Source organism: Tiliqua scincoides, chromosome 3 (genome assembly GCF_035046505.1).
Source record: "Tiliqua scincoides isolate rTilSci1 chromosome 3, rTilSci1.hap2, whole genome shotgun sequence".
In the NCBI taxonomy this organism is placed as follows: Eukaryota; Metazoa; Chordata; class Lepidosauria; order Squamata; family Scincidae; genus Tiliqua; species Tiliqua scincoides.
This window is the reverse complement of record NC_089823.1, coordinates 2,012,779-2,038,502: the sequence shown is the minus strand read 5'-3', so window position 1 is coordinate 2,038,502 and position 25,724 is coordinate 2,012,779. Positions and strand designations below refer to the sequence as shown.

Below are 25,724 nucleotides of genomic sequence, written 5' to 3'. Positions count from 1 at the left end.
GCCCACCTGGCAGCTGAGTTGAAGAGCATTTTCTACCTGTCTAAAACCAGTTACTCCCCATTCTGCTTCATCGCTTGGGGTAGTTCCACATCAAACATGAGTGGGCTCTTTGCCTTTTCTTCTTCTGAAAGTTGAGATAGGACTGCATTGAAGTTACTTTTCTCTCTTTTTTTGGTCCATGAGGATCTGCAACGGCAACTAAAGCTCTCCATTGTGCCTGTCAACTGAGTCCACTGTGATCATTGGCTGCTTTGGTTCACCGCATGTTGGGAGCTATTTCCAGTCTGTGTCCAGTCAGTGTAGCCCTCCCCCCCAGGTGATGTTACTCAGCTATGAACAGGAGAAAGCACTTACTGTCATTGATTTCACTGCCTGGTGAACTTTAGTTAAAGACTGCCCTCTGGGGTCAGTGCAGATTTATTTGTGTGCAGATGAGGAGACTGCTGCTGATACAATTAAAACCTGATCGGCAAATTAAAGCCCTAGTTGGGAGGGACAGTTGAGCACCAACTCAATCACAAGTTATTGAAGCTCACAAAGCTGGCTGCTTAATAATATATGTAGCAGGCTCTCATCACTGGAGGACTTCACAGTGTGCTCTGAACACATTCATCCATACAGATCCCTTCCCTATAACTTACCCACTTTCCAAATCAAGGCACCAAAGAACTTGGGGTCACTTCACACGTTATATAAAAATTTGAGAGGGAGGCACACATTTTCTTTTGAACCTTGTGTGCATTGTGTGTGTACATCCTTGGGGGGAGCTCTGATTTTTTCCCCGTGTTTCCTTCTAGAGTGATCATGTTGCCAAAAAAACTTTGTGTGTGCTGGAGTACATAAAAGCATACATGCGGAATACTGACTTCAGAAACTGTGATTTCATAATGCATGAATTGGCATTGTGTGGCTTCTCAGGACATCAGTATATCACAGCCACCTTTGAACTGGGCCACATGCTTTAATTAGTTCAATAAATTAAAAGAGCCCTAATTTTAGACTAGAATATACGAACTTTCCTGCTTCATCCAGATAATCAATGGAACTGATGACAAGCAAAGATTCTGGGGCTCTGAAGCCATGCAGAAGCTTAGGCAGCAATCCTAACTACACTTTCCAGAGTAAGCCCCATTGGACAAAACAGAACTTACTTCTGAGTAGACCTGGTTAGGATTGTGCCCTTAGTTGGGTAAGAGAAAATCATATGTCTTAGGGTGGCCTTTCCTTGTGTCACCTCTCTCTTCAGAGAGTGAAAAGTGAAAGTTTCAGAGAGTGAAAGCTACTGTGGCTTTCTTTCAAACGTGACAAGGAGCTGTGTAAAATTGACACTTATTCTCACTTGTAATCAGTGTGACTACATCTGTAAACCTGGATTTTCGAGAAAACTCACCAGTCATGTATGTGTTTATGTTGGAAAACTGTCTTGGCTCAGATCAGTTACTGTAATGGATTTCTGTAGTTGAGCCTCTCAGTTCTTGTGAGCAGCACTAAAACAGTTTATGCCCATTTTACGGATAGAGAAATTGAGATACTAAGATCCCATTTGCACAGTGTTCTCAGCTCTGATTTAACAGACAGAAATTTGGTAGTAGACTTCTTGGTTTCCTATCCTTTATTTAAATTCTTTAAATCGAACTCTTTTTTTTTTGGTCTTTGTTTTAAAGCTTTCTTGTACAGCATACTTAAGACTGAGACTGTTTTAGTTGTAGTTGTGACCTTGTAAGCCACCCTGAGGGCCCTTTGGCCCATGTGGCTGGATATAAATACCATAAATAAATAAAAATGACTTTTAAATGTCTGCTTTGCTACTCATTCATCTTTGCAAAGGCTAATTTGCTTGAATGTTAGAGTATGTTTTGTTACCTGCAAATTAGACAGGGGCAATCAATATCTGAAATCGCTCAAATGTCAGATTGGCTCTGTCAAAGGGAAGGTGATGTGAACTGCCTGCCATTTTGCTAGGACATTAGACTTGAAGGGTCATAGCTGGGAGAGGGCTGTGCCACAAACAGAGAAATGGTGCATCCTGCCAAGGTACCTGTGGAGAAAACAGCTAAAGCCACTCAAGCAAATTTCATACTCTGAGAGACTGCAAAATTCTACCCTAGAATCTTTAGTTGGTTTGACTTGAGCACAAATAAAACACAAGATGTGCTTTACCTGGGCAGACTAAGCTCCATTTAATTGCTGTATATATTTTGTTTTTCACATGTTTGTACTGCTTTCCTCCAAGCAGCTCAGAGTGGTATGCATGGCTTTTCCCTCTTTTTGTTCTCAAAACAACCCTGAGGTAGGTGAGGCTGAGAGTTAGTGGCTGATTCAAGGTCACCCAGAAAGCTTCCTAGGTGAGCAGAGATTTGAACTTGGATCTAGGTCTGAGTCCAGCCCCTGAACCACTATATCAGTGGTTGCCCAACTTCCTGTTGCTGCGGTGCCTTTGTCCATGTCACCCTGCCATAGTCCATTGCATGATCTCGGCCCAGTGAGCCAGGGAGAAGAGAAGAGTTTGGGAACCACTGCAGTATGCCATCAGACTATTCTTTAAGACCATTTACAAGATTATCACATAAAACAATTTTAAAATGCACCACACCAATATTATAAGAGAATGCAATTTATAAAATATCAGTAGTTTCTAAAAGCAGCAAAAATAAACCAGTTAGGTTGTTTCCATAAAAATTTTTAAATTGAAACTAGGAAGTTTTTTAAAAAGACACAAGGTGTTCTTCACCCTCTGGTGGAGTTCTGTCAAAGACGAGGGCTTGTTCCAGAAGGTGGGTGGCACCACAGAAAAGAGCCTGCCCCGAGCCATTGCATTGCAGCTACTGCCAACCGGGGGCCTCTGGGGCACTGCAGGCCCTAGAGAAAGGAGGGCGTTTTTCTCCACCCTGAATAGCACGTGATGTTACTGTCTTTGAGCAACTGTGGCTAATAGCCATCATGAAAACTCTGTTCCAGATATGTCATTTTTTTTTTGATAACCTTCTAAGCTTAGTGACCATTGTCTGATTTTGTGATAGTGTATTGTATTCTTGTATTCTATAAAATTCAAAATGAATGTACAAAACTTCTCCCCAAGGGGAATTTTAGTGGGGACAGATCTGCAGTCCATTCCATGAACTTCCCATAGCTAACCCACACAACAGGACGGTGTACGGTTAGACTGCAGGATGGCGTGAGCAGTCAAATGCACCATTAAGGGTGCAATCCTAACCAACTTTCCAGCACTGGTATAGCTGTGCCAGTGAGACATGTGATGCATCCTGTAGTTGGAGGGCACTCATGGAGGCCTCCTCAAGGTAAGGGAATATTTGTTCCCTTACCCTGGAGCTGCATTGCCCTTATGTCGGTGCTGGAAAGTGGGTTAGGATTGTGCCCTAAGTCTTCTCTCCAGCATCTGCACTCTACCGTGTCCTCCAGGGCTCCCAGTTCTTTCACCTGCCACTTCAACTTTTCTTTTCCACTCTCCACTAGTGAGCAAGATCTGAATCCACCTTATTTGTTGAACATAATTCCGTAAGTGTCTCGCCTGCTTTGGCGGGGTACTTGCTTGAACCTGAGAACAGTGATGGAAGCGTCTGGAATCTGCCAGGCTTTTGCTGCGCAAAGAGCATGGTGTTTCATTGTTTGTTGTTTGGATGTGTATTTGTAAAGTCAGGCTTCTTCCCTGCCTATGTGCTTTCTAATGTATCTCTTTCCTTCACTAACTCTCACTGAGGACCTCTCATAACTGAAGTACGATTGCTTTCTATTGTTCTTCTTTGACAGCGTGGTAAAGCTCCTTCTCACGGCTGGTGCTGACCCAAACCTGGGAGATGAGTTCAGCAGCGTCTATGAAACTGCCAAAGAGAAAGGACTCCATTCCCTAGAAGGTAATGAAGCACTGTTGCTGTCATTTTTCCACTGTGTTTCCTGGAACAGAGCTTGCTTTCTGCTCTTCTCTCGTCCCCCAAAATACCTCACAGGATTCTGGAAGTGTACCCTGTCGTAATAACTAATGGTGCCATGAAGATCCTGTGTTCAGCTTCCTCTGGGTCCTGCAACATTCCCTTCGGCTGAGACAGGGCTGAAGATTCTGGGACTTACAAATGCAGGCCCACAAAACTTTTCAAATAGAGTTTGAAAAAAATCTCACAGCACCTGTGTAGAGTTATCTGCAGGAAAACCGACTGGTCTCTTGCGTTTCACAGTTAGTTTTCTTGCAAGCAGGGGTTGCTATGGCCCTCCATAAGGTACAGGGAGCCCGCGGCCCCCTCTGCAGGCCTGCTCACACCTCAGAATGGCTCCTTGATGCACTTGTGATCCACTTCCAGTTTTTGTCATGGGCCTTGGACGTATGTAGAGCCACCATCTCTGTAGCACTCAGTGCAGCACACACGAAAGCAACACTCTAAAAAATGGAATGCCAATGCATAATGCATGTTACTAGACTTTATTTAAGACAAAAATATATCAACCAATAAAGTTAATTTTTCCATCTGCATTCTCTGCCCTCTCAACCAACATATATTACATTCTGGCTGAGGAGGGGAGGAGAGGAATGGCTGGAGTGGTGGAAAATAAAGCCACTCAGAAGGAAGTTGCATTAATTTTTTTGGGTTGACATGTTTTATTAAAAAGAATAAATTCAGTTGCATTTTTTTTTTTTAAGCAAAGAGAGGGAGAGAGATTGTGAGTGCGAGAGAGAAAAACTGCCTTTGTTTTGCAGGGTTATTTTTAACGATTTGCATATTTTGTGTATAAATATTTTTTTCATAAAAGCATCCAAATCGGGAGAGACGCGCACCGCGGCCACCACCATGCATACTGCGTGAAATATATTACAGACATTTATATGGATGGCAGGGAGGGGAGATGGAGAGCTGAACATTTCCAGGCTCCCTGTGATTGATGGCGGACGAGGCTCCCCTTGACGCTTTATTGAGTTTCCGATGATTATCTCTCGTGGAGACATTTTTTACAGATGACGGCCGAGCTGTCATGGTGGACCACGGGGAAAGCAGCCCAACAATAATAACGCTTTAATCTTTTTACTGCACTGCTCCCTAGTATCTCAGATTCATCTTCCCTGACACCAGCCACTTGATTATCCTGCCCCTCCCTGGATAGGCAAAGGAGGGAAATAAAAACATATACATATTCTCCCCCCACATTAAAAAAAAAACCCAGACCAGAAAGGAAGGTAGAGCCCGTCACGCTGATTGCTGCTTCTGTAGGTGTTGAGGTCTATTAGCAATGAGGTGAGATGAGGAAGGGACTGCTATTAATTACAATATTTTAGCTTTAGCTTTGGCTTACATTATAAACTTGCTTTTTTGGAATTCAGCAGTGGCTCCAGGAAGGTGGTGTGGCTACTGTTTGCTGCCAAGGAGCTTAGCTTGATTTCTGGCCCCGTTCTTGTCACAGCTCTCTATGCCAAGAAGGAAGGATAGTGCTTTGGGCATGCTTACGCTATAGAGTGTGGCCTAATTTGAAACTGCATTAGCTGCTGCAGTTCCTGCAAGAACTCTGGAAGAAGAGCCAAAAAATGTCCCATCGAAGGCCCCACCTCCTTTTGCATAACTGCAGCTTTCAGAGTTCGTTGTAGGAACTTGGAGAGGCAACCATGATGGCTTCATTGGTTTCACAGGGGAAGGAGCACAGGGGACAAATTTGGGGGATTCTCAAAGCTTTCTCCTGAGGAGCCTCACTAGGATCTAACAGAGGGAGGTGGCCATCCATGACCTAGAGGTGCCTGCAGGCAGAAGGGTGCAGATCTGGAATAGTCTCAGCTGAGCTCTTGGGCAGCCGCAGGTAGGATGGACTGTTGGGTTTGATTCTGTTTCATGCATCATCTGCTTCTACTCCCGTACTGGTAGCCCCAACAACCCAGAATCCAGGTTCTGCCTCTCTCCTGAAAACCAATGAAAAACATTTTGCCTATGGATTTGAAAAGCAGTTGGATTGACTTGCAGCTCTCGGTTGGGTTGGGTTGGGCTGACCTGCAGCATGATTTTCTTTGCAATCATGAGGTGTGGAAACATTATGTTAAAATATGAATCCAATGGGATACTACCAACCAGTATGTTTACTAAAAAAATTGCATGAATTCCATCAGGTGTTCGCAGAGCAACACATACTTATCTGCTCTACTTTTGGTGCTTACAGGGAATGTGGCTTTTCTGGTTGTGTTCATTTTTGACATTCCACTCATTCCCTAGTGGTGTCAGGGAGGTGTGAAACAATGGTGTGAGTAAGCCATTCTCTCTGTCACAGACCTACAGGCAGGTACCCAAAACACCATGAAGTTGGGCTGTCTACTCCCACCTGCTGACCTGATTGAGAACATCCTTATGCTAAGGACAAACAAAAGGAAGTTCTTCTACACACCACGCATAGTTCCTGTATGGCATTTACAGCCACAGGATCTGGCTATGGCTGCTCCCTTAGGAAGCTTGAAAAGAGGATTAGACAGATGAGAAGAGAAGGAGGGGAGGTTTGTCAGTGTCAGCCAGTTTAGGACTTGGGCACCTTACAAGGACTACCTTTACCTGTATGTTTCATCTTGTGCTCCAGGTACCTCCCTCAATAAGGCTCAGCCAACATCCACTCAGAGAGGGCTTGTTCAGCAGGGGCACCAAGGGTGTGGAACACCCTTCCCAGGTGATATATCAAGCTGCAGCATTGTCTGCAGGAACCACAGCTCCTGCAGTCTCAGTGCAGTTGCCACCTAGGTCTCTGGAAGCCTTTCCCTGTGCCGCTGGCGTTCTCCCGGTTTCAGGAATACCAGGCTGGATGATTTGGCAGTATTGGCTTTATTCTAGGCTCCCTATTGATGGTCCCTATTGTCTCCTCTGTCACCCCCTTTTCTCTCCAGTTCTGGTTACCCGGGAGGACGACTTCAACAACCGTTTGAACAACCGAGCCAGTTTCAAGGGCTGCACAGCATTGCATTATGCAGTGCTAGCTGATGATTACCCTTCCGTCAAGCTGCTTCTCGATGAAGGTAAGGGAAGAGCCACAGCTGTTGGTGACCCTGGTGATGGCGTGAACTTGGTCGGCTGGGGCATGTCTTTGCCTCTGCAGTCGTACCTGGGCCGGTGTTTCTCAAACTGTGGGTCAGGATCCACTATGTGAGTTGTGAGCCAATTTCAGGTGGATCCCCATTCATTTCAATGTGCGTTTTTTAAAATACGTTTTTTAAACAGATCAGCAACTGCTTGGCAGGGTTAGGAGGGTTCTTCTTTATTTTAAATAAATTTTTAAACATACTTATTATAAACTTTAGATTTACTTATTTAATTAGGTTTGATTTTGTTGTGTGGTAGGTGTTAAAAGTTTTCCTGCTTGATGATGTAACTTCTGACTATGTCATCACTACCAGGCTAATGACGTCACTTCCCGGTGGGTCCCAACAGATTGTCATTCTAAAAAGTGGGTCCTGGCGCTAAAAAGTTTGAGAACCACTGCCCTGGGCCTTGAAACACCTTGTTTCGTGCACAGTTTAATAGTAACTGCAGAGTGTTGTTGAGAAAACACCACTTGCTGGTACTTTCCATAGTTGCTAAGTGGTGCTGCTTCATTGAAAACCTCCCAGACCCTTGCCAGAGCTCCATTTCTGCAGCTGTGCCCCACTCTGGCTCATTCTCTCTGTCCTTACTTTTGTTTGCAATTTGCTTTCTCTGGATGACTGGGAGCAGAAGGCAACTCCCAGCATTGCAGATTTTCCCCTTCCACACTGCTGAAAGCCGTCCTGGCAAAGAGCAGGGCACAAGGGCCTGGACATGCTTAGTAGATGGAGGAGATCCTTCGCTTTTGGAAGCCGCTGCTGCATTCTTTGTCAAAGGGAGGAAACTGGTGGCTTGTCCAATGGAGATCTGTTTGCAGTTGCCAGCCTGCAGGCATGGCTCCCAGGAAGCAAGCCATTGAACTTCCCAGGAAGCACATTTCAGGACGAGCAACTCGCTCTCCTGCCAGACTACATCATAGCTGCTTCCCCAGCACCTAGAGCTCCCTGGTATTGGGGAGGGGGGAAGCTGGAGCTTTCTCAAAGGGTCAACACTGCAAGTGGTGCTGTACACTAAAGGAAAACACAGGTGTGGTTTGGGCTCTCTTTACAAGTCTACTTGAAGAAGTCTTTAGTTGGGCAACAGTTAGATGGACTAAGGTTCAGATTGTGACCTCTTCTTTTGGACCTCTTTTAGCACGAGGTGTCAGAGTGCCTGCAATCTCATGATCCAGTTCCCCAGTTAGACCTTAATCTGTGACTGGTCTTTGTCCGAAGTCTGTGCCAGTTGTGCAATTGTACTAGCTGTGCATGCATTCTTGTGATTTTGTTCCGTCAGAATACGCAGGCAGAGGCTCAACTGCCCTCTGCAGCAATGGCTTGATGGCCTTTTAAAAGCATGCTCGCCTCAGGCGCCTTTGTGAAGATAATGTCACCATGTGCTGCGCTTTTGACACTCGAGAGCTGATGCTTCCTCTGTGCTTACTCGGAACAGGCGCCCTTTGCCCTCTCCTTTACACTCTTCCACACCTGCCTTTTTATGGAGTGCCCTCTAGTCCAGCCAACACTTCCTCTGCTGGCTGCTCTGCCCTCAGGGCCAAAGCCATTAACCACCCGTGCACCCCCCTTCCCTCTGCTTTGCTTAAACAGCTACCCTGCCCTGCAGTGGGGGTTCCCTTTCAGCCATGTGCCTGGCTAGAGGCAACCTTAACCTCACCCCTAACCCCACTACTGTAGCCTTTGATGGCCTCTCAGCTGAATCACTTGACCCTTCCTTGTGGTCAGTCTGTGTGTGCCCAGCAGACCGCGAGATGTGAGTCCCTTCTCTCTTGTACTCCTTGGGGCTGCTCTGAGTCCCTTGACCTGAGCTGACATCAGTAAATGGCCTGCGTGGGAGTTGGTCCATCCTCCGTGGAAGGCACGTTTTAGGGGGTATTCAGTGAGTTGCATCCAGAATCGATCCTTGGGTTTTGTGCTCCTTTGATTGGAGAAAGGGGCCTAGAGCTACCAACACATGCGGAGAGTTGTGGGGTTTAATCATAATACAAGCTGCCCTTTGAAGCTGGCCGCTGAGGATCCTGATATTTCTACAGTGTTCCTCAATGTTTTCTCCCCCTTCTGGCTCTGGGGCGTTTCTTGGCTCAAAAGCAACAATCTTTGGAGGTGGAAGGTGCTGCAAGAGAGAGGAGAATGTGCCCTGACTTTGTGGGGCCAGCTTGCTCTGACGTAGATTCATTTCAGGTAGCTAGGTGTTCTCTGACCATCTGTTTGCCAGTCTTGAGTTATGATGATGACCCCAGTTCTTCACTAAGAGGTTGGTTGGGCACCTTCCTCTTGTTGGGGGACAGGCGTCAAATGAGAATTGAGGGGCTCTACCTTCTGTGTTGCCGATGACCACTCTGTTGTCTTCTCCACAGGCCTTCCACCTTCCTCTTCTTCCGGTGTCGTAGATGTCGTAGACTCCCAGGGTTTTGGGGTGCTCAGAGTTCTTGGTTCTTGAACTCTAGAGCCCTCAAGGACCCCTGTTCGGTGGTATTTCCACCACCCTGTATGTGCCAGTGTCTCAGTCCAGGGACACTGAGACCCTCTAGGCTTAATTCTGTTCCTTGCAGGCACTGAGCACTTTCTTTAATTAAAGCCTCAGTCCTCAAGTTACTAGTCCTCAGTGAGTATTTGGTAGCTTGCTGAACGGCTGGGCAGGATTCTGAACCTTTGTCCCCAACAGACAATGCAACAACTTAGTAAAAGGATTTTTACTTTATTAAATACATAGGGTTACATAAATTACAAAAGGCAGCAAATGCTAGAGGCATGAAACTTCTAGGAAACATATCAGCATTAAAATAACAAAGCCAACTGGCTATCTCTATTATGCCCTAACTCTCACCTGGGTCAGCTTTCCTTTGTAGATCCTCAGCTCCAGGTTAACTATGAGGCCACATGGCCCTGGTGGACTAGGCTCCCCTGCAGGATGTTGCACCCACAACCTTTCCACCAAAAGACAAAGACCCACCCCTTGGGCTTTGTTCTTATACTTCTCAGGCTAACAGGATGGAGGTGACTCTGTACTTATTTTAAACTGTCCAGTCAGAGACCCTTGGGGCCAGAATCTTCCCAAAGTGGGGCTGGATGCTAGTCCTCTTAGTTCTTCCCCTCCCCACTGGAGATTCATGGGCGCCTCTCTGTCTGCTTAGGTGCTACATTATCACCTTCCATTGAGTTGTAAATTCTTTGCAGCTAGGAACTGCAAGTCACTTCTCTGTTACTGGTTTGCTTTGGTTCAGGCGCTGCATGCTACTAGACCTAAACTGTACATATTCGTGACATTCAGACATAGTAAAAAGGTCCCTTTTTGTTGTTTCTGGCAGCTCTCCACAGCCTCAATTCATTGTGTGCCTGAACCTACTGGCATGGGCTATACTTGTGTCCTTTTCCTTAGTTAATTGCCTCTCCTTCCACTTCTTGCACAGGTTCCTCTTGCTTCTCAACTGGTCTCCTCAGATATTTCCCAACTTTTCCTCTCATGGGGATTGTTTGCAATTGTGGCATAGCATACCTTTGAAGATAGTTTCTCCTTTTAACAGTTCTAGCCATCATATAAGACTTGCAGTGCAATCCTAACTACACATTAGGCTGGTGCTAGTTCCTTGCACCAGCCTTGGAGAGTCGCAAATGTGCTTTAAAGCATGATTGCACCTCCTCTTGAGCAAGCTGCGCCAGCACACGGAGGTGCACTGATACATGGAGGCTGAATCCAGCCTCCGTGGCAACTTGTGGGACGAGCCTTGTAGGAAGAGTTAGGAAGGTGGTGGCAAAGGCTTGCCGTTCTGCAATGCAGCCTGTGTTTTTTGCCTCCTGTCTTCACACAGACTCGTGCAAGACAGCCACTGCTGCCCAGAAATCCAAGTGCATGGCCTTCGGAGGCAGTGGGCAGCAAAGGTTAATCTTGGAGTGCAGCAGTCTGTGGTTTGGAGCCTGCTGTTTTCGCCTAAACTTCCTGCCTTTTTTACTTCCTCAACCAATTTGTTGCTGTTGGTCAGGATTATGACCAGGATTACCCCCATGTTCCTTCCTCCACCTTCTCAATGATTGAGGGCGCAATCCTAACCAACTTTCCAGCACCGAGGTAAGGTGAATGCAACGCCGAGCTAAGGGAACAAAAATTGCTAACCTTGAGGAGGCCTCTGTGACTGCCCCCCAACTGCAGGATGCAGCACATGCCCCACTGGCACAGCTATGCCAGTGCTGGAAAGTTGGTTAGGACTGCACCCTGTCCACAAGGCAAGTCAAGAATTTATTGGACCTCCCAATCTTAGTTGAGTTTAAACTTCAACTCAGAATAGTTGACGCCCCCTCCCCATTATCACTCTGGCTGACCTCTTGGGAGGTTTGGTAATCTGTTTTAAGTTAGTATCGTCAGTGACCCCTGCATGACCAGATAGTCCCACAATGTTATCACTTTTATTCCTCTCTTCTTTTATTCTTAGCCAGAGTTGACATATCGATATCTGAACCAGAAAGCCATTTTAAACCCACAAGAAAAGCCTAGCTGAATCAGACCAAAACCCCACCTAATCTAGCATTCTGTTTCCCACAGTGGCCCACTAACTGCCTCTGGAAAGCCACACAGGTATGAATTCCAAGGCATAAGTGATGATTTCCAAGACCCCCTGCCAAAACAGCTGCAGGATTCTGGCTAGGAGTAAAATGACTGGCTGCCTCCAGTGCTCTTGCTGTCATGGTCCCCCAGAAAATCTAGCTGCCATTGTAGCTCTTACTTCTGTGCTGTGCTTGTCCATAAAATATGGAAGCATCAGTGTATTTCCTAAGGTCCCTCCATCGGGGGACTTCACACTTCCTGCTTTCAGTAAAGCGACTGGATCTACCTCCCTCACCCTGGTCGCTGCTCATATTTACAAGAGAATGTGATAAATTTTGTATTGATTCCTTCTGTTGCACTGTAAATTTTGCAAAAGATGATTAAATAGTGCAATAGAGTCTGCCAGCACCAGGGCTCAATATGTTGTGGGCCGGCAGTATCGACCCCCTGTATCTGAAGGCAGTGTGCTCCAACCCCAGCAGCCCCAGACCAGTAATTAAACTCCTGTGAGACCAGGATGTAAAAGCCAATCATGTCACAGCACCGAGGGCTCCAGCGTCCCGACACAGAGAGCGCAATAAGTGCCTGGCCAAGAGCAGGTTTATGTCTGTGTCGAAGCTTTTAAGAATAGCTTCCCCATGGGGTGAGGAACAAATGGCACCTGCACAGGTCTTTCTGGGCCTTGAGCTTCACACCAGCAGTACCAGTCATAAGGCATTTAATAGCACTATATAGCCGGGTGGGGCAGAGAGTGGAGTGTGTGTGTGTAAGGGGGGGGGAGCTTGGCAGCCAATGCGTACTGCTATTTAGCTTGCCTTTCCTTGTCCTAAAAATGAGTGAATTCAAACATAGCAGAGAAAATAAAGCATGGTACCCTTCTCCAGGAACTGTACCACTTCAGAGATGTGTAAGAGTATATGTGTGTGTGTGTGTGTGAGAGAGAGAGAGAGAGAGAGAGAGAGAGAGATGTTTGAATGCTTCCTCACATCAAAGTTCCCCTATGCCTGGAAATTCACTTATTTATTCTAAAAATGGGTGCTGCAGCCTCTCCCAAGATTCAGGACAGCTTACTGAAGAACATGAAAATCAATGCAGACTGACTCAACAGATGAATAGCAGCCTAAGAAACCCCAGAGAGCAGAAGGCAGCCAGAATAAGCAAATAACTGGGCCATTCCATTCATTCATTGGCATCCTTCAGTCTCGGAAGACTCTGGTACCGCGCTCTGAAAAGTGGTTCTGGAACAGCATCTAGTGTTGTTGAAAAGGCCAGTTTGGGAGTGACAATCCCTTCCACACCAGGAGCAAGTGCAGTCTGTCCCTGGTCTGTCTCCCTGGCTAGGGGCCTTCCTTCTTTGCCTCTTAGCCTCAGTCTGTTGGCCAAGTGTCTCTTCAAACTGGGAGAGGCCATACTGCACAGCCTGCCTCCAAGCGGAACACTCAGAGGCCAGAGTTTCCCACCTGTTGAGGTCCACTCCTAAGGCCTTCAGATCCCTCTTGCAGATGTCCTTGTATCGCAGCTGTGGTCTAGCTGTAGGGTGCTTTTCCAGCATAAGTTCTCCATAGAGGAGATCCTTGGGATCCGGCCATCACCCATTCTCACGACATGACCGAGCCAACGCAGGCGTTTCTGTTTCAGCAGTGCAACTGGGCAACTTCATAGCAATTCTGCAGAGGCCCATTGAAAGAAGTGGGTCTTTACCAGTTGCCAGAAGATTGGTGGTGAGAGAACCTGCTGCATCTCTTAGCGCTTGGAATTCTGTGATGGGGTCAGTGTAGTGAAGACTGCAAACCACACCCCAAAAGGAGACAGAACCAGCAAGAGGGTCTCCCTCAAAGATCTTCTAGGGCAGGGATTTCCGGAGTGTGGAAATTCAGAGTACGTAACTGACTAGGCTTAGCTTTCTGTTCAGTATCAAGAATTCCAAGTGGATGTGGTTGCTTTTCACCAGGAGCCCCCAAACCCCAGTCTGTGGCTGGTTCGGTGCTCCAAAATCAGCCATCTGGGCATGGTATGGCGGTGGCAGATTCTTACTGCTGCACTGCAGCCCCGTTCATTGCCCTGAACTTCACACAGGCCTTTGGTGTAGTAGCGAACTCTCCCTTAGTCATGGTGCCAGTGCTCGAAGATTCAGACGAGGTGGCTTTGATGATTCTTCAGGATCCAGCCCCCTTCATGTGAGGAGGAGCAGAAGGGTGCATGTCGAGCTCCTCCTGCCAGCAGGACTTTCCATTTTGGCTGGTTGTTGGGAGCAGTTCATCCAAACCTCCCCCTCACACGTGATCCCTTTACTAATGCATGGATTGTGTGTGTAGTGTGTATCTGAATGCCCACGCCCCCGTAATTCATGCTTATCACACAAATTGGAACTTGTTTCCATGCTTGATGCCTAGCTGTAGCCTGCACGTATGAGGCTGACTCCAGAAAATTTGTTTTCTGGATACTCGTTTGTATCCCCAAAAGGGGATTGGACCATTTCTTGGAGGAGGAGAGGTCTGTCAGTGGCTGGTACTATTAGAGCTCTGTGGAGCTTCCCTGTTTAGAGGCAGTGTATCTTGAGGCTGAACAGCCTCAAGATCAGTCCAGTTCCAGCCTCAAGATCTTGTGGCTACGCTGCAGCTGCTCCAATGGTTTGACAGCTTTAATAAAAAGAATAACATAAAATACTATATACAGTCAGTCAATAGTCAACAGAACCTTTATTAGGCATATACAAAGGAGAAAAAAATGAAATTATCTCATACCTGCTTGACCAGTAAAGACCAGTTCAGTTGACAGTGTCATACTGTACTGTACATCCAGAAAAAGTTTGAAAAAATTTACTATAAGTGTAGACTTATTTTCTGATAATCCCCCCAAATGTCCAAAGCTCAAACTTTGAGGAGGATGTGAAGGGAGGGATTCTACAGTTGTGGGCTGTTTTCTGCAAGCTTGCCTGCCTGTGCTTCTGTTGTCTGTGTGTTGCAGAGACACGACAGTCAAGAGGGTGTTATTGACTCACCCCAAGGATTGTGGCTGCTAATTTGAGTGTCCTACAAAGTTGCTGTGAGAATACTGAATAATGTATGTTAAGCAATTTGATAAGCGATCTGTTAATGCTTTTTACTAATACAGTTAGGAGCATTGTTTCCATTCTGTGATTTTTGCACTTTAGAATGCGAAAAGAACCAGCAAAAATGCGTGTAGGTAGACGCTGACCTCCAGCCTTTCCAAGCCAGCCTTGGTGCCTCCAGTGCCACCTTCCTTCTGGAAAGAGAAGTGTGAATAGGGCCAGAAGAACGTTTGTACCTGTCATCTCCAGCCGAGGCAGGCGAGACCGTTGGCATGGCTGGAAGTTGTTAAAAGCAGGAGCAGGGAGGGCTGAATTGACTGTGGCTGGGAGGGGCTCCTGCGCTCTGCTTTAGAAGGGTTACCTGTGAAGTGTTTGTGCTGCCCCATATCGAAAGCACGTTTATTTTACTGGAAAAAGGGTGATCATGTTAATTCAATCACGGCCAGGCTCAGGAGGGCAGGAGTCTCTTTCTATTACTTTAACTAGCCATGTAGAGCAATAAGGATGTCAGGGCTTGTCAGAGATGATGGCTGATGACACGGCGTCATCTCCTGCACAGCTACGAGGGCTGCTTCTTTCTGGCAGTCACTGGACTATTCTGTTGCTTGAAGCAAGTGGTGCCAGAGAGGCAAGTGACCCATCTATCTTGTCTGTCTTGTCTGTCTGTCTGTGCATGTGCACCCTCTGAAGATCTACTGTGGCTTCTAGGAGAAAAATTCTTGCCAGCATCTTAGTCTTTGGAACTGACTGATGTGATGACAGGTCAGGAGAGAGATCTTGGGGTGGTGGTGGACAGGTCGATGAAAGTGTCGACCCAATGTGCAGCGGCAGTAAAGAAGGCCAATTCTATGCTTGGGATCATTAGAAAAGGTATTGAGAACAAAACGGCTAATATTATAATGCCGTTGTACAAATCGATGGTAAGGCCGCACCTGGAGTATTGTGTCCAGTTCTGGTCGCCGCATCTCAAAAAGGACATAGTGGAAATGGAAAAGGTGCAAAAGAGAGCGACTAAGATGATTACAGGGCTGGGGCACCTTCCTTACAAGGAAGGGCTACGGTGTTTGGGCCTCTTCAGCCTAGAAAAGAGGCACCTCAGGGGGGACGTGATTGAGACATACAAAATTATGCAGGGGATGCACAGAGTGGATAGGGAGATGCTCTTTACACTCTCACGTAACACCAGAACCAGGGGACATCCACTAAAATTGAGTGTTGGGAGAGTTAGAACAGACAAAAGAAAATATTTCTTTCCTCAGCATGTGGTCGGTCTGTGGAACTCCTTGCCACAGGATGCGCCTTACACAAGCACCTTTATTATTATTATTTATTATTAACAGTATTTATATACCGCTTTTCAACTAAAAGTTCACAAAGCGGTTTACAGAGAAAAATCAAATAACTAAATGGCTCCCTGTCCCAAAAGGGCTCACAATCTAAAAAGATGCAAAAAGAACACCAGCAGACAGCCACTAGAAAAGACACTGCTGGGGTGAGGTGGGCCAGTTACTCTCCCCCTGCTAAAAAAAGGAACACCCACTTGAAAAAGTGCCTCTTACCCAATTAGCAGGGGTTGTTTTACTCTACTCCTTTACCGCCAACCTTTTGGTCAGCGGTAAAGTGAGTAGACCCATTGTGGGGCTGCTTACCTTACTTGGGGGAAGGGGATGAACCCGAGGAGCCTCCCATGGTAGCGTGGGAGGTGCAGGATTCGGCGGCAGCCCTTTTTGGTGCCGCCGAGCCTGGGCACTCTGGGCAGCTCAGGATTGGGCTGTGAGTCAGCTACAGCAATTGCTATCTAAGGACACACAGCAATAAATAACTTCAGATAACTCAAGCAAGTGTGTTCAAGGAAAGGCAAACTCAAGCACATACCGCTAGGGTCACTAGCCAGTGTGGTCCAAGAGAAGCTTCATTCTCTGCCTGAAGTATAACAGTACATTTGAGTCTAAGTGCAAACAAAATTCATCCATCAAATCATTCCAAGAAAATGTAGTGCACACATTCCACCTGTGCTTTCTCTTTTCAGTCCTCCTTGCCTCAGAAGAAGCAGGAGGCAGAGCAAGGGGGAAATCCTAGAACCTTTGCAAAGGGGAAAATATTTTCTTGGCATCAGCAGTGCATGGGCGAAGAATCTGAATTGTAATGGCAGGATACCCATCATAAATTTATCCAGTGAGGTTCTTTCTTCTCATAGCTAGTTCTGGGAAACTGCTTCTCACTGATAAACCCTCAAATATTTAAACACCTTCCTCTGACTTTTTAACCTAAATTTGTGGAGATAAGTTTATAGTGTTTCTCAATCAGTGGTACAAGTACCACCAGTGGTCCTTGAGGTGGTGTCTGGTGGTACACACAGGACCCCCAGACCTCTGCTGCCTGACAGCAAGATCAGCAACACAACGCAACAAGTAGCAGTAGGAGGCTTGGCTCCACAGGCAGAGCTCTAGTGAGCCCTTTTCGTGTGCTCAGAGAAGCTCTCCTGTCCATCCAGAGCCTCTTGTGGGTGTTACATGTTACAGTACATGTTACATGTTTCATGTTACAGTCTTGCCTCCCAATCCAGAAGTAAGTGGTGATGACATCATCACTATTGCTCCCCAAGGAGCAATAGGTCAGTGTTCAATAGGTCACTGTTTCTCAAACTGTGGGTCGGGACACACATCAATTTCTGGTGGGTCCCCATACTTTTCAATATTTTATTTTTAATATATTAGACTTGATGCTACCCTGGTGGCTGCATTTAGGGGAAATATTACAGATCTGTACTTTTAACAGGCTACTATATATATGTAGCCGCCTTGGGTGCTCTTCGGGGAGAAAGGAGGAATACAAATCTAATAAATAAATATGCTTTTAACAATGATAGTAAATGGGACTTATTCTTGGGTAAGTGTGGGTAGGACTGTTAAACATTTTCCTGCTTGATGATGTCTCTTCCAGTCATGATATAACTTCTGGTGGGTCCTGACAGATTCTCATTCTGAAAAATGAGTCCCGGTGCTAAAAGTTTGAGAGCCACTGCAATAGGTGGACAATGTGAAGTGTGCAGCAGTGTGCAGAAACACTGGTTTATGGCCACTGCTGTGTCTTGCAGAAACAGCTGTGCATATAGCTTAACATTTCCGCTTCTGTATGACAATTATTATTATTAGCGCTGGGCATTTATATATCACTTTAGAGCTTCAAAGAGCTTCATATGTGTTATCTCTATAATTCTTGTGACAACCTTGTAAGTTGGGTCAGTATTAATTGCCCCCTATTGCAGCCAGAGGTGGAGAGCGCACTGAAACAGATAAATGGTAGTTTGCCTGAGACCAGTTATTTCATGGCCAGGGAATGATCTGAACCAAGAACCTCACAGGTCACAGCTCAGTCCTTTTTCTTTGTTAAATAAAAGCAAATATATATTCTACCCCTTTAGATAACCTTTTTTCTGAGTTTAACAGGTGAAGCTCTTTTCAGAGCAGCTTGTTTTTTCCTGCGACGCTCACCCTTGAATAACAGCTTTTGAGGGTCTTCACTACACAATATAAGGAGACACAGTGGTTGTTGCACTGGCAGCCAGTCCCATCAGTGGGGGGGAATACGTATAGGCAGAGACTTGGTGAGGAACAGTTTCTTGAACTACAGCTCCTCACATGAGAAGAGCCCTGCCGGATCAGGCCAAAGGCATATCTTGTCCAGCTTTCTGTATCTCACCGTGGCCCACCAGGTGCCTCAGGGAGCACTCCAGGCAACAAGTTGCCCATATCCTGTTGCCACTCCATTTCACTTCACATTCTGAGATAGGCTGCTTCTAAAACCAGGAGTTTGCATACAGTCATTGTGGCTTTTCCTCAACAAATCTGTCCAATCCCCTTTTAGGGGCATCCAAGCCAAATTCTATCACAACATCATGTGGCAAGGAGTTCCACATAATTGACTTGTAGAGTGTTTATTGCCACAATCTATGGTGATGAATTTAAAAGGAAAGCAGGCAGACAAAGGTGTGGCAGATAGTTATAGCAATGCCGAACTGGAGCTTCCATATTCAGAGGCATTGTACCCCACGTTACAGGTATAGGAGGGGGCTGCTGCTTTCAGGCCCTGCTGGTGGCTTCTCAAAGCTATCCGGATGGGCCACTCTTAGGAACAGGACTGTAGACGAGGTGATCCTTTGGTCTGCTCCTGCAGGGTTCTCATGTTCACTCATAGTGCAGATTGCCACACTTGCATCCCACCCCCAAACTTTTGTCCAGGGCATTTAACGAAGTAGTATCATGGTAGAGCATCCACCCCCAAGTGACCCCTAGTCACTTGCCCGCTCTGTGCGTCTCATTCTCCTCTCCCCCTGCCCCACAGTTAACAAAGCCGAGGCATCCAGCAAAAGCGCCCACATCCATAATCCCCACCCTGAGCCCTGTATTGACAGTTATCTGGAATCTGAAGGAATTCAAGACAAATGATTAAGAGGATGGAGTTAATAAAATTTGAAAAATAGAGACCTGTCACTCTGCTAAACTTTTTTCAATACCACCGACAGAAACATATTTCCCCAATGAGTGACCTTCTGCAGCTGCTCTGCCTCTGTGTTGCTGCAGCTGTGCTAGGAGTGAGCCAGCCTGCTATTTATCAAATATTATAAGCTGGGGCCTCCTAATATGAGTGGGGGGGTGGGGAGAGGGCGGGTGCCATGCACAGCCTGGGGCGTTGCCCAGGTGTTGATTCTCTGCCAGAGACAGCTAGTGGGAGGTGACAAATTGCATCCCATAAAGCTGCAGAGAGGTTGGAGCCCTCTCAGCAGGCACACAATAGCCAGCCAGAGACCATGGTTGCATGCAGGGGGACTCTGCTCCTGGGGGCCAGCTGGCCCTGGGCTGTGAAGGGGCTGAGGTCAGGGCAGAGCTCGTAGGGAAACCAGTGGCTGGCCACCTCTGTGATGGGTTCACAAGTGACCTGACACCAAGTTATTTATGAAAGCATAATATTTTATTACAGTTGGTACTGGCGGTGAAGATCGACCGGTTGTACAAGTCGAGTTCTATCAATTATTACAGCAATTAGTCAAGTCGTCAAAGCCATTAACAAGGGGATTAGACCAATATTGGTTAGCCATTATTAATAGATCCAAGGGAAGAAATTTAGGTTTTCGAAGTTAAAGGCAGACTTTGCCTCAAGGATGCCCTCAATGCTGGAGGGAGGCAGAGACAGAGAAAACTCTCTCCTCTTTCGCCAAAAGAATGCAAACTATTATCTAGCACAGGGGTGGGCAAACCCCAACCCACAGGCCATTTGTAGCCCTCAGGGACCCCCAGTCTCCAATGAGCCTCTGTCCTATCAGAGACTGTTGGAGCCCACGCTGGCCCACGACTGCCAGTCGTAACCACCAGATGCAAGCTGCAGGCCGAGATAGAGCAAGGCTTTTTATAGTCTCCGTGTGTTTTCTGGTCATTATTTGACCCCCCCCCATTGCCTCTGAACAACATCTCCATGTGTTTCTGAGTTGGTCTGTATGTTTTCACTGTGCAAGAGGTGTGTGGCAAACAGTTCATAGTTCTCATGTGCCTGTATGCCTGGATTAGAGTTTTCATGTGTATTACAAAAAAGCTCAGCAAAATTCCTACTGCTGGGATGCCCCTCCTCCTGGGAAACAGGATCCGGACCTCAGTGAATGGATACTCCTCCCACGTTGGGAGGGCGTCCTGGTCCCCAGTTCAGGAGTAAGAACGGACCTTTGTCGTGCTCTCGCGTGATCTCAGTGATGTGGCTCATGGCCTCCTTAAAAGACATTGTGTGGCAAGTCCTGCACCCGTTCCACTCTTATTATTTATTAGAAGTGGCAAGACTCATCACAGAAGTTATTGTGCTCTGTGTCGGTTATTCATGGAACACGTTTTTCATTCTGTAAGCAAATATAGATCTCTTATGAGAGCTATTATTATTATTATTATTATGCTGGATCTTGCAAATGACTAATTTCTCTGTCTGTCTCTCTTCTTGCTCGCTTGCTTTTCCTCTCTTTCCCACCTCTCTCAGATCCACTGTAGCAGATAGGCCAGTGCTGTGTGCACAAGAAGACATGTTTGGTCTCGGATTTAAAATTCTGCACTGTGAGGACCATCGTTCTGCAGTGCAAATAAATATAATCCCAGCCACTAGTCACTGCTATCCCAGCTTCCTTTTGGCTAGTGAAGCTGCTGTATTTATTTTGCTTATATTGCCCATTTATAAGGCACTCTTCCTTCAGTGTGTCTCGAGGGCCCTGGCAGAAAGAAGTGCTTTCCAGCCTCTTTCCTGACATCCTTTGTCATAAGAGATGCCTGAATCTGGAGCCTCTGCATACAACACAGGTGCTCTACCACAAAGCCATGACCCCTCCTCCAACATCTGGATAGTCTGTGAGGTGGAGTTATTTGCCCTGCACTTTCAGCTGCAAAGCTAGGAACATGGTCTAACTAAAACACCACACCTGTGTTGCTGTGGCATGCAGGCACTGCAGATTCTCATGGACACTTTTGAAGCAGTCCTTCAAATCAGAAATGGTCAGGTAGAGGGACCTTTCCTTTTGTTGTTCAGTCCTCATTGCAAGAAACCTGTGACATAGGCACTGTTTTTCCCTTGCTCCCAAAAGTACTTCAGTACTCACAGACATGCCTGTGTAGACAAAACAGAAGGAGGAAAGGAACATTACTGCTGAAGCTAAATGTATGCTGCTGCCATTTAATCTGATGGGTGCAAGTATACCCTCCTGGCTCCGTTCAGTTGACCCAAACTGGCCCCATGCTCTTGCTGCACACCCACCCTGCCCCAACCTTGGTTCCCAGATAGTTGTATTAATCAGGAGGGAATTGGTTCATCCAAACCGTTTGTCTTCACACAAAACCTGCTTTTCTCATAGTTAAAATGGGTGATCTCCCCTCTCCCCCACCATTAAGGGATGTAACTGGAAAGGGAGGGAAAGAGCCAGGATGTACACCCAGCATGAGTGTGCATGTCCATCATCACATGGGGCCGGATCACGATGACAATACCTGTCAGTATCGACTGAACCAGCCCCCTAAGGCATAGGAGGCTGTTTTTCAAGCCCCACTAATAGCTTCATCTATTATTGATAAAGTGGCTGTTATATGCAAGGAGCTGAACAGAAGTTTAACAGCAACAACCCTAAAAAGTCCCTGTCCAAAGGCTCACAATCATTAGAAGCGAGAGATCAAAGGAGACGGAAGTGAAAGGGAATCTGGGAGAGAAGGTAAGGAGGAAAGTGTAAGGATGCAATCCTAACCAACTTTCCAGCACTGGCATAGCTGTGCCAGTGGGGCATATGCTGCATCCTGCAGTTGGGGGGCAGTCACAGAGGCCTCCTCAAGGTAAGGCAATGTTTGTTTCCTTACCTCGGAGTTGCATTGCCCTTATGTCGGTGCTGGAAAGTTGGTTAGGATTGCGGCCTAATTCACCTGCGAATGGCAAAGAAACCCACAAAAAAGCCACTTAGCGTATCAAGAGAAAAATGTAAGTGAGAAAAGATAAGTTTCCAGTTATTTCTTCTAGTGAGAAAAAGAGGTCAACTTGAATATGCAAAGGGAGAGTGTTCCACACATCTGGGCTGGCAAAAGAGGGCTCAGAGACCAGGAATAATACAAGCCAGTGGAGGTTTGATAAGAAGATGAGTGTTTGATGAACGGCAGGAATAAGGACGAGAATAGAGCCCGAGCGATGAAGACAGATGAAGGGGGCAAGAGCCTTTTCTTTCCACCATTCAAAATCATTTGAGACACTAGCCGCCCACAGCTGTGTTGCATGACAGTTAAGGCCATGAACACAAAGCACCAACTCTAGTGCAGCCCTGCTGAGTCTAGTAGTTGCAGTTGTTTTCAACTAGGGGGGCTGCTGCTTCTCCCTCACTCTCACACACTCCTGTCCTTGGACCAGCTACTTCTTGCCAAAGCCCCACGGTTCTCAGTGACCTCTCTCTTTCTGGTGTCCTTTGGCATCAATCTGCATTCCACTGGTGGCATGTTGGCATTTTCTCACCTCAGCCCTGTTTAGAGTGAAGGTTGAAGAGGACACCGGCCAGCTTCAAGGCTGTCACGTTTTGAGTGCCTTTTCTTCCTTTTCAGGTGCCAACCCCCTGCAGGGAAATGAAATGGGGCACACTCCTTTGGATTACGCCCGTGAGGGAGAGGTCATGAAGGCCTTGAAAACTTCGGCAGTAAAGGTGAGTTGCCACAGAGTTGGATTTTGTGAGTTTCTCCCCCTCCCCCGTTTAAGCCCTAAAGCAGGACTTTGAGGATGGGAGCAGAGCAGCCCAGGCTCTTGGTCTCTGATTCGCTGTGTCTTCTGAAGGTTGCTTGGAGCATCTTCAGGGAACAGTATGTGTTTAAGGTCACCTGCAATTTGCGCCTGCGTGATCATTCTGCCCTTTCAGTATCATGGTGTTGAGAGGCAGGCAGGCAGCCAGAAAGGAAGTCTTGTTGTTCTGTGCAGCTTCCACTGCAGTCAAATGGAAGTACACTGCATATTCTGAAATCTGTATAATTTGTGGCTGTTAGAAAGGTACTTCTGAAGGCCTCTCCCCTCCTCTGTAGAAGATCTGGTTTGCATTCCTTGATGGACATCCACAGGACAAAGCGATCACCACTCTTTGGGTGCTAAAAGCTTGCCAGTTACTGCTTGCCAGTTACTTGCCAGTTACTGCTGCGCTAGACTACTCATCCTGTCTGGTGTGAATGGCAAAGGCATGCAGACACATGGTTGGTGGTAACTGCTCCCTGAAAGCTCAGTCTGTTGTGTTGTCTTGAGCAAGAAGTGGGGTCAGTCCCACCATAATGCAAAGGAGCTGCAGCTGTTTAGGTGCATCTTGGGAGACCTTGGAAGGGAGTCCATTGTACAAATCGATGGTAAGGCCACACCTGGAGTATTGTGTCCAGTTCTGGTCGCCGCATCTCAAAAAGGACATAGTGGAAATGGAAAAGGTGCAAAAGAGAGCGACTCAGATGATTACTGGGGTGGGGCACCTTCCTTATGAGGAAAAGCTACAGCGTTTGGGCCTCTTCAGCCTAGAAAAGAGACGCCTGAGGGGGGACATGATTGAGACATACAAAATTGTGCAGGGGGTGGAAAGAGAGATGCTCTTTACACTCTCACATAACACCAGAACCAGGGGACATCTACTGTGTTGGGAGAGTTAGGACAGACAGAAGAAAATATTTCTTTATTCAGCGTGTGGTTGGTCTGTGGAACCTCTTGCCACAGGATGTGGTGGCGACATCTGGCCTGGATGCCTTTAAAAGGGGATTGGACAAGTTTCTGGAGGAAAAATCCCTTACAGGTTACAAGCCATGATGTGTATGTGTAACCTCCTGAATTTAGAAATGGGCTATGTCAGAATAACATAAGAACAGCCCCACTGGATCAGGCCATAGGCCCATCTAGTCCAGCTTCCTGTATCTCACAGCAGCCCACCAAATGCCCCAGGGAGCACACCAGATAACAAGAGACCTCATCCTGGTGCCCTCCCCTACATCTGGCATTCTGACTTAACCCATTCCTAAAATCAGGAGGTTGCGCATACTCATCATGGCTTGTACCCCATAATGGATTTTTCCTCCAGAAACTCGTCCAGTCCCCTTTTAAAGGCGTCTAGGCTAGACGCCAGCACCACATCCTGTGGCAAGGAGTTCCACAGACCGACCACGCGCTGAGTAAAGAAATATTTTCTTTTGTCTGTCCTAACCCGCCCAACTCTCAATTTTAGTGGATGTCCCCTGGTTCTGGTATTATGTGAGAGTGTAAAGAGCATCTCCCTATCCACTCTGTCCATCCCCTGCATAATTTTGTATGTCTCAATCATGTCCCCCCTCAAGCGTCTCTTTTCTAGGCTGAAGAGGCCCAAACGCCGTAGCCTTTCCTCATAAGGAAGGTGCCCCAGCCCCGTAATCATCTTAGTCGCTCTCTTTTGCACCTTTTCCATTTCCACTATGTCTTTTTTGAGATGCGGCGACCAGAACTGGACACAATACTCCAGGTGTGGCCTTACCATCGATTTGTACAACGGCATTATAATACTAGCCATTTTGTTCTCAATACCCTTCCTAATGATCCCAAGCATAGAATTGGCCTTCTTCACTGCCACCACACATTGGGTCGACACTTTCATCGACCTGTCCACCACCACCCCAAGATCTCTCTCCTGATCTGTCACAGACAGCTCAGAACCCATCAGCCTATATCTAAAGTTTTGATTTTTTGCCCCAATGTGCATGACTTTACACTTACTGACATTGAAGCGCATCTGCCATTTTGCTGCCCATTCTGCCAGTCTGGAGAGATCCTTCTGGAGCTCCTCACAATCACTTCTGGTCTTCACCACTCGGAAAAGTTTGGTGTCGTCTGCAGACTTCACTGCTCAACCCTGTCTCCAGGTCATTTATGAAGAGGTTGAAAAGCACCGGTCCCAGGACAGATCCTTGGGGCACACCGCTTTTCACCTCTCTCCATTGTGAAAATTGCCCATTGACACCCACTCTCTGCTTCCTGGCCTCCAACCAGTTCTCAATCCACGCGAGGACCTGTCCTCTAATTCCCTGACTGTGGAGTTTTTTCAGTAGCCTTTGGTGAGGGACCGTGTCAAACGCCTTCTGAAAGTCCAGATATATAATGTCCACGGGTTCTCCCGCATCCACATGCCTGTTGACCTTTTCAAAGAATTCTATAAGGTTGGTGAGGCAAGACTTACCCTTACAGAAGCCATGCTGACTCTCCCTCAGCAAGGCCTGTTCGTCTATGTGTTTTGAGATCCTATCTTTGATGAGGCATTCCACCATCTTACCCGGTATGGATGTTAGGCTGACCGGCCTATAGTTTCCCGGGTCCACCCTCTTTCCCTTTTTAAAAATAGGCGTGACATTTGCTATCCTCCAATCTTCTGGTACCATGGCCGTTTTGAGGGACAAGTTGCATACCTTAGTCAAGAGATCTGCAACTTCATTCTTCAATTCCTTAATAACCCTTGGGTGGATGCCATCAGGGCCCGGTGACTTATTGATCTTTAATTTATCAATGAGGTCTGAAACATCTTCTCTTTTAACCTCTATCTGACTTAACTC

General features: G+C 46.7%; 1 protein-coding gene across 1 annotated transcript in view; it reads left to right on the top strand.

Moving 5' to 3' along the window:
• Nucleotides 1-25,724, top strand: part of CLPB (ClpB family mitochondrial disaggregase) — a 107,672-nt gene that overhangs the window by 26,801 nt on the left and 55,147 nt on the right. The window contains exons 4-6 of the mRNA XM_066619900.1: nucleotides 3,769-3,872; nucleotides 6,857-6,985; nucleotides 22,737-22,834. Coding sequence (XP_066475997.1) covers nucleotides 3,769-3,872; nucleotides 6,857-6,985; nucleotides 22,737-22,834 — 331 coding nt within the window. The remainder of the gene's footprint in view (nucleotides 1-3,768; nucleotides 3,873-6,856; nucleotides 6,986-22,736; nucleotides 22,835-25,724) is intronic.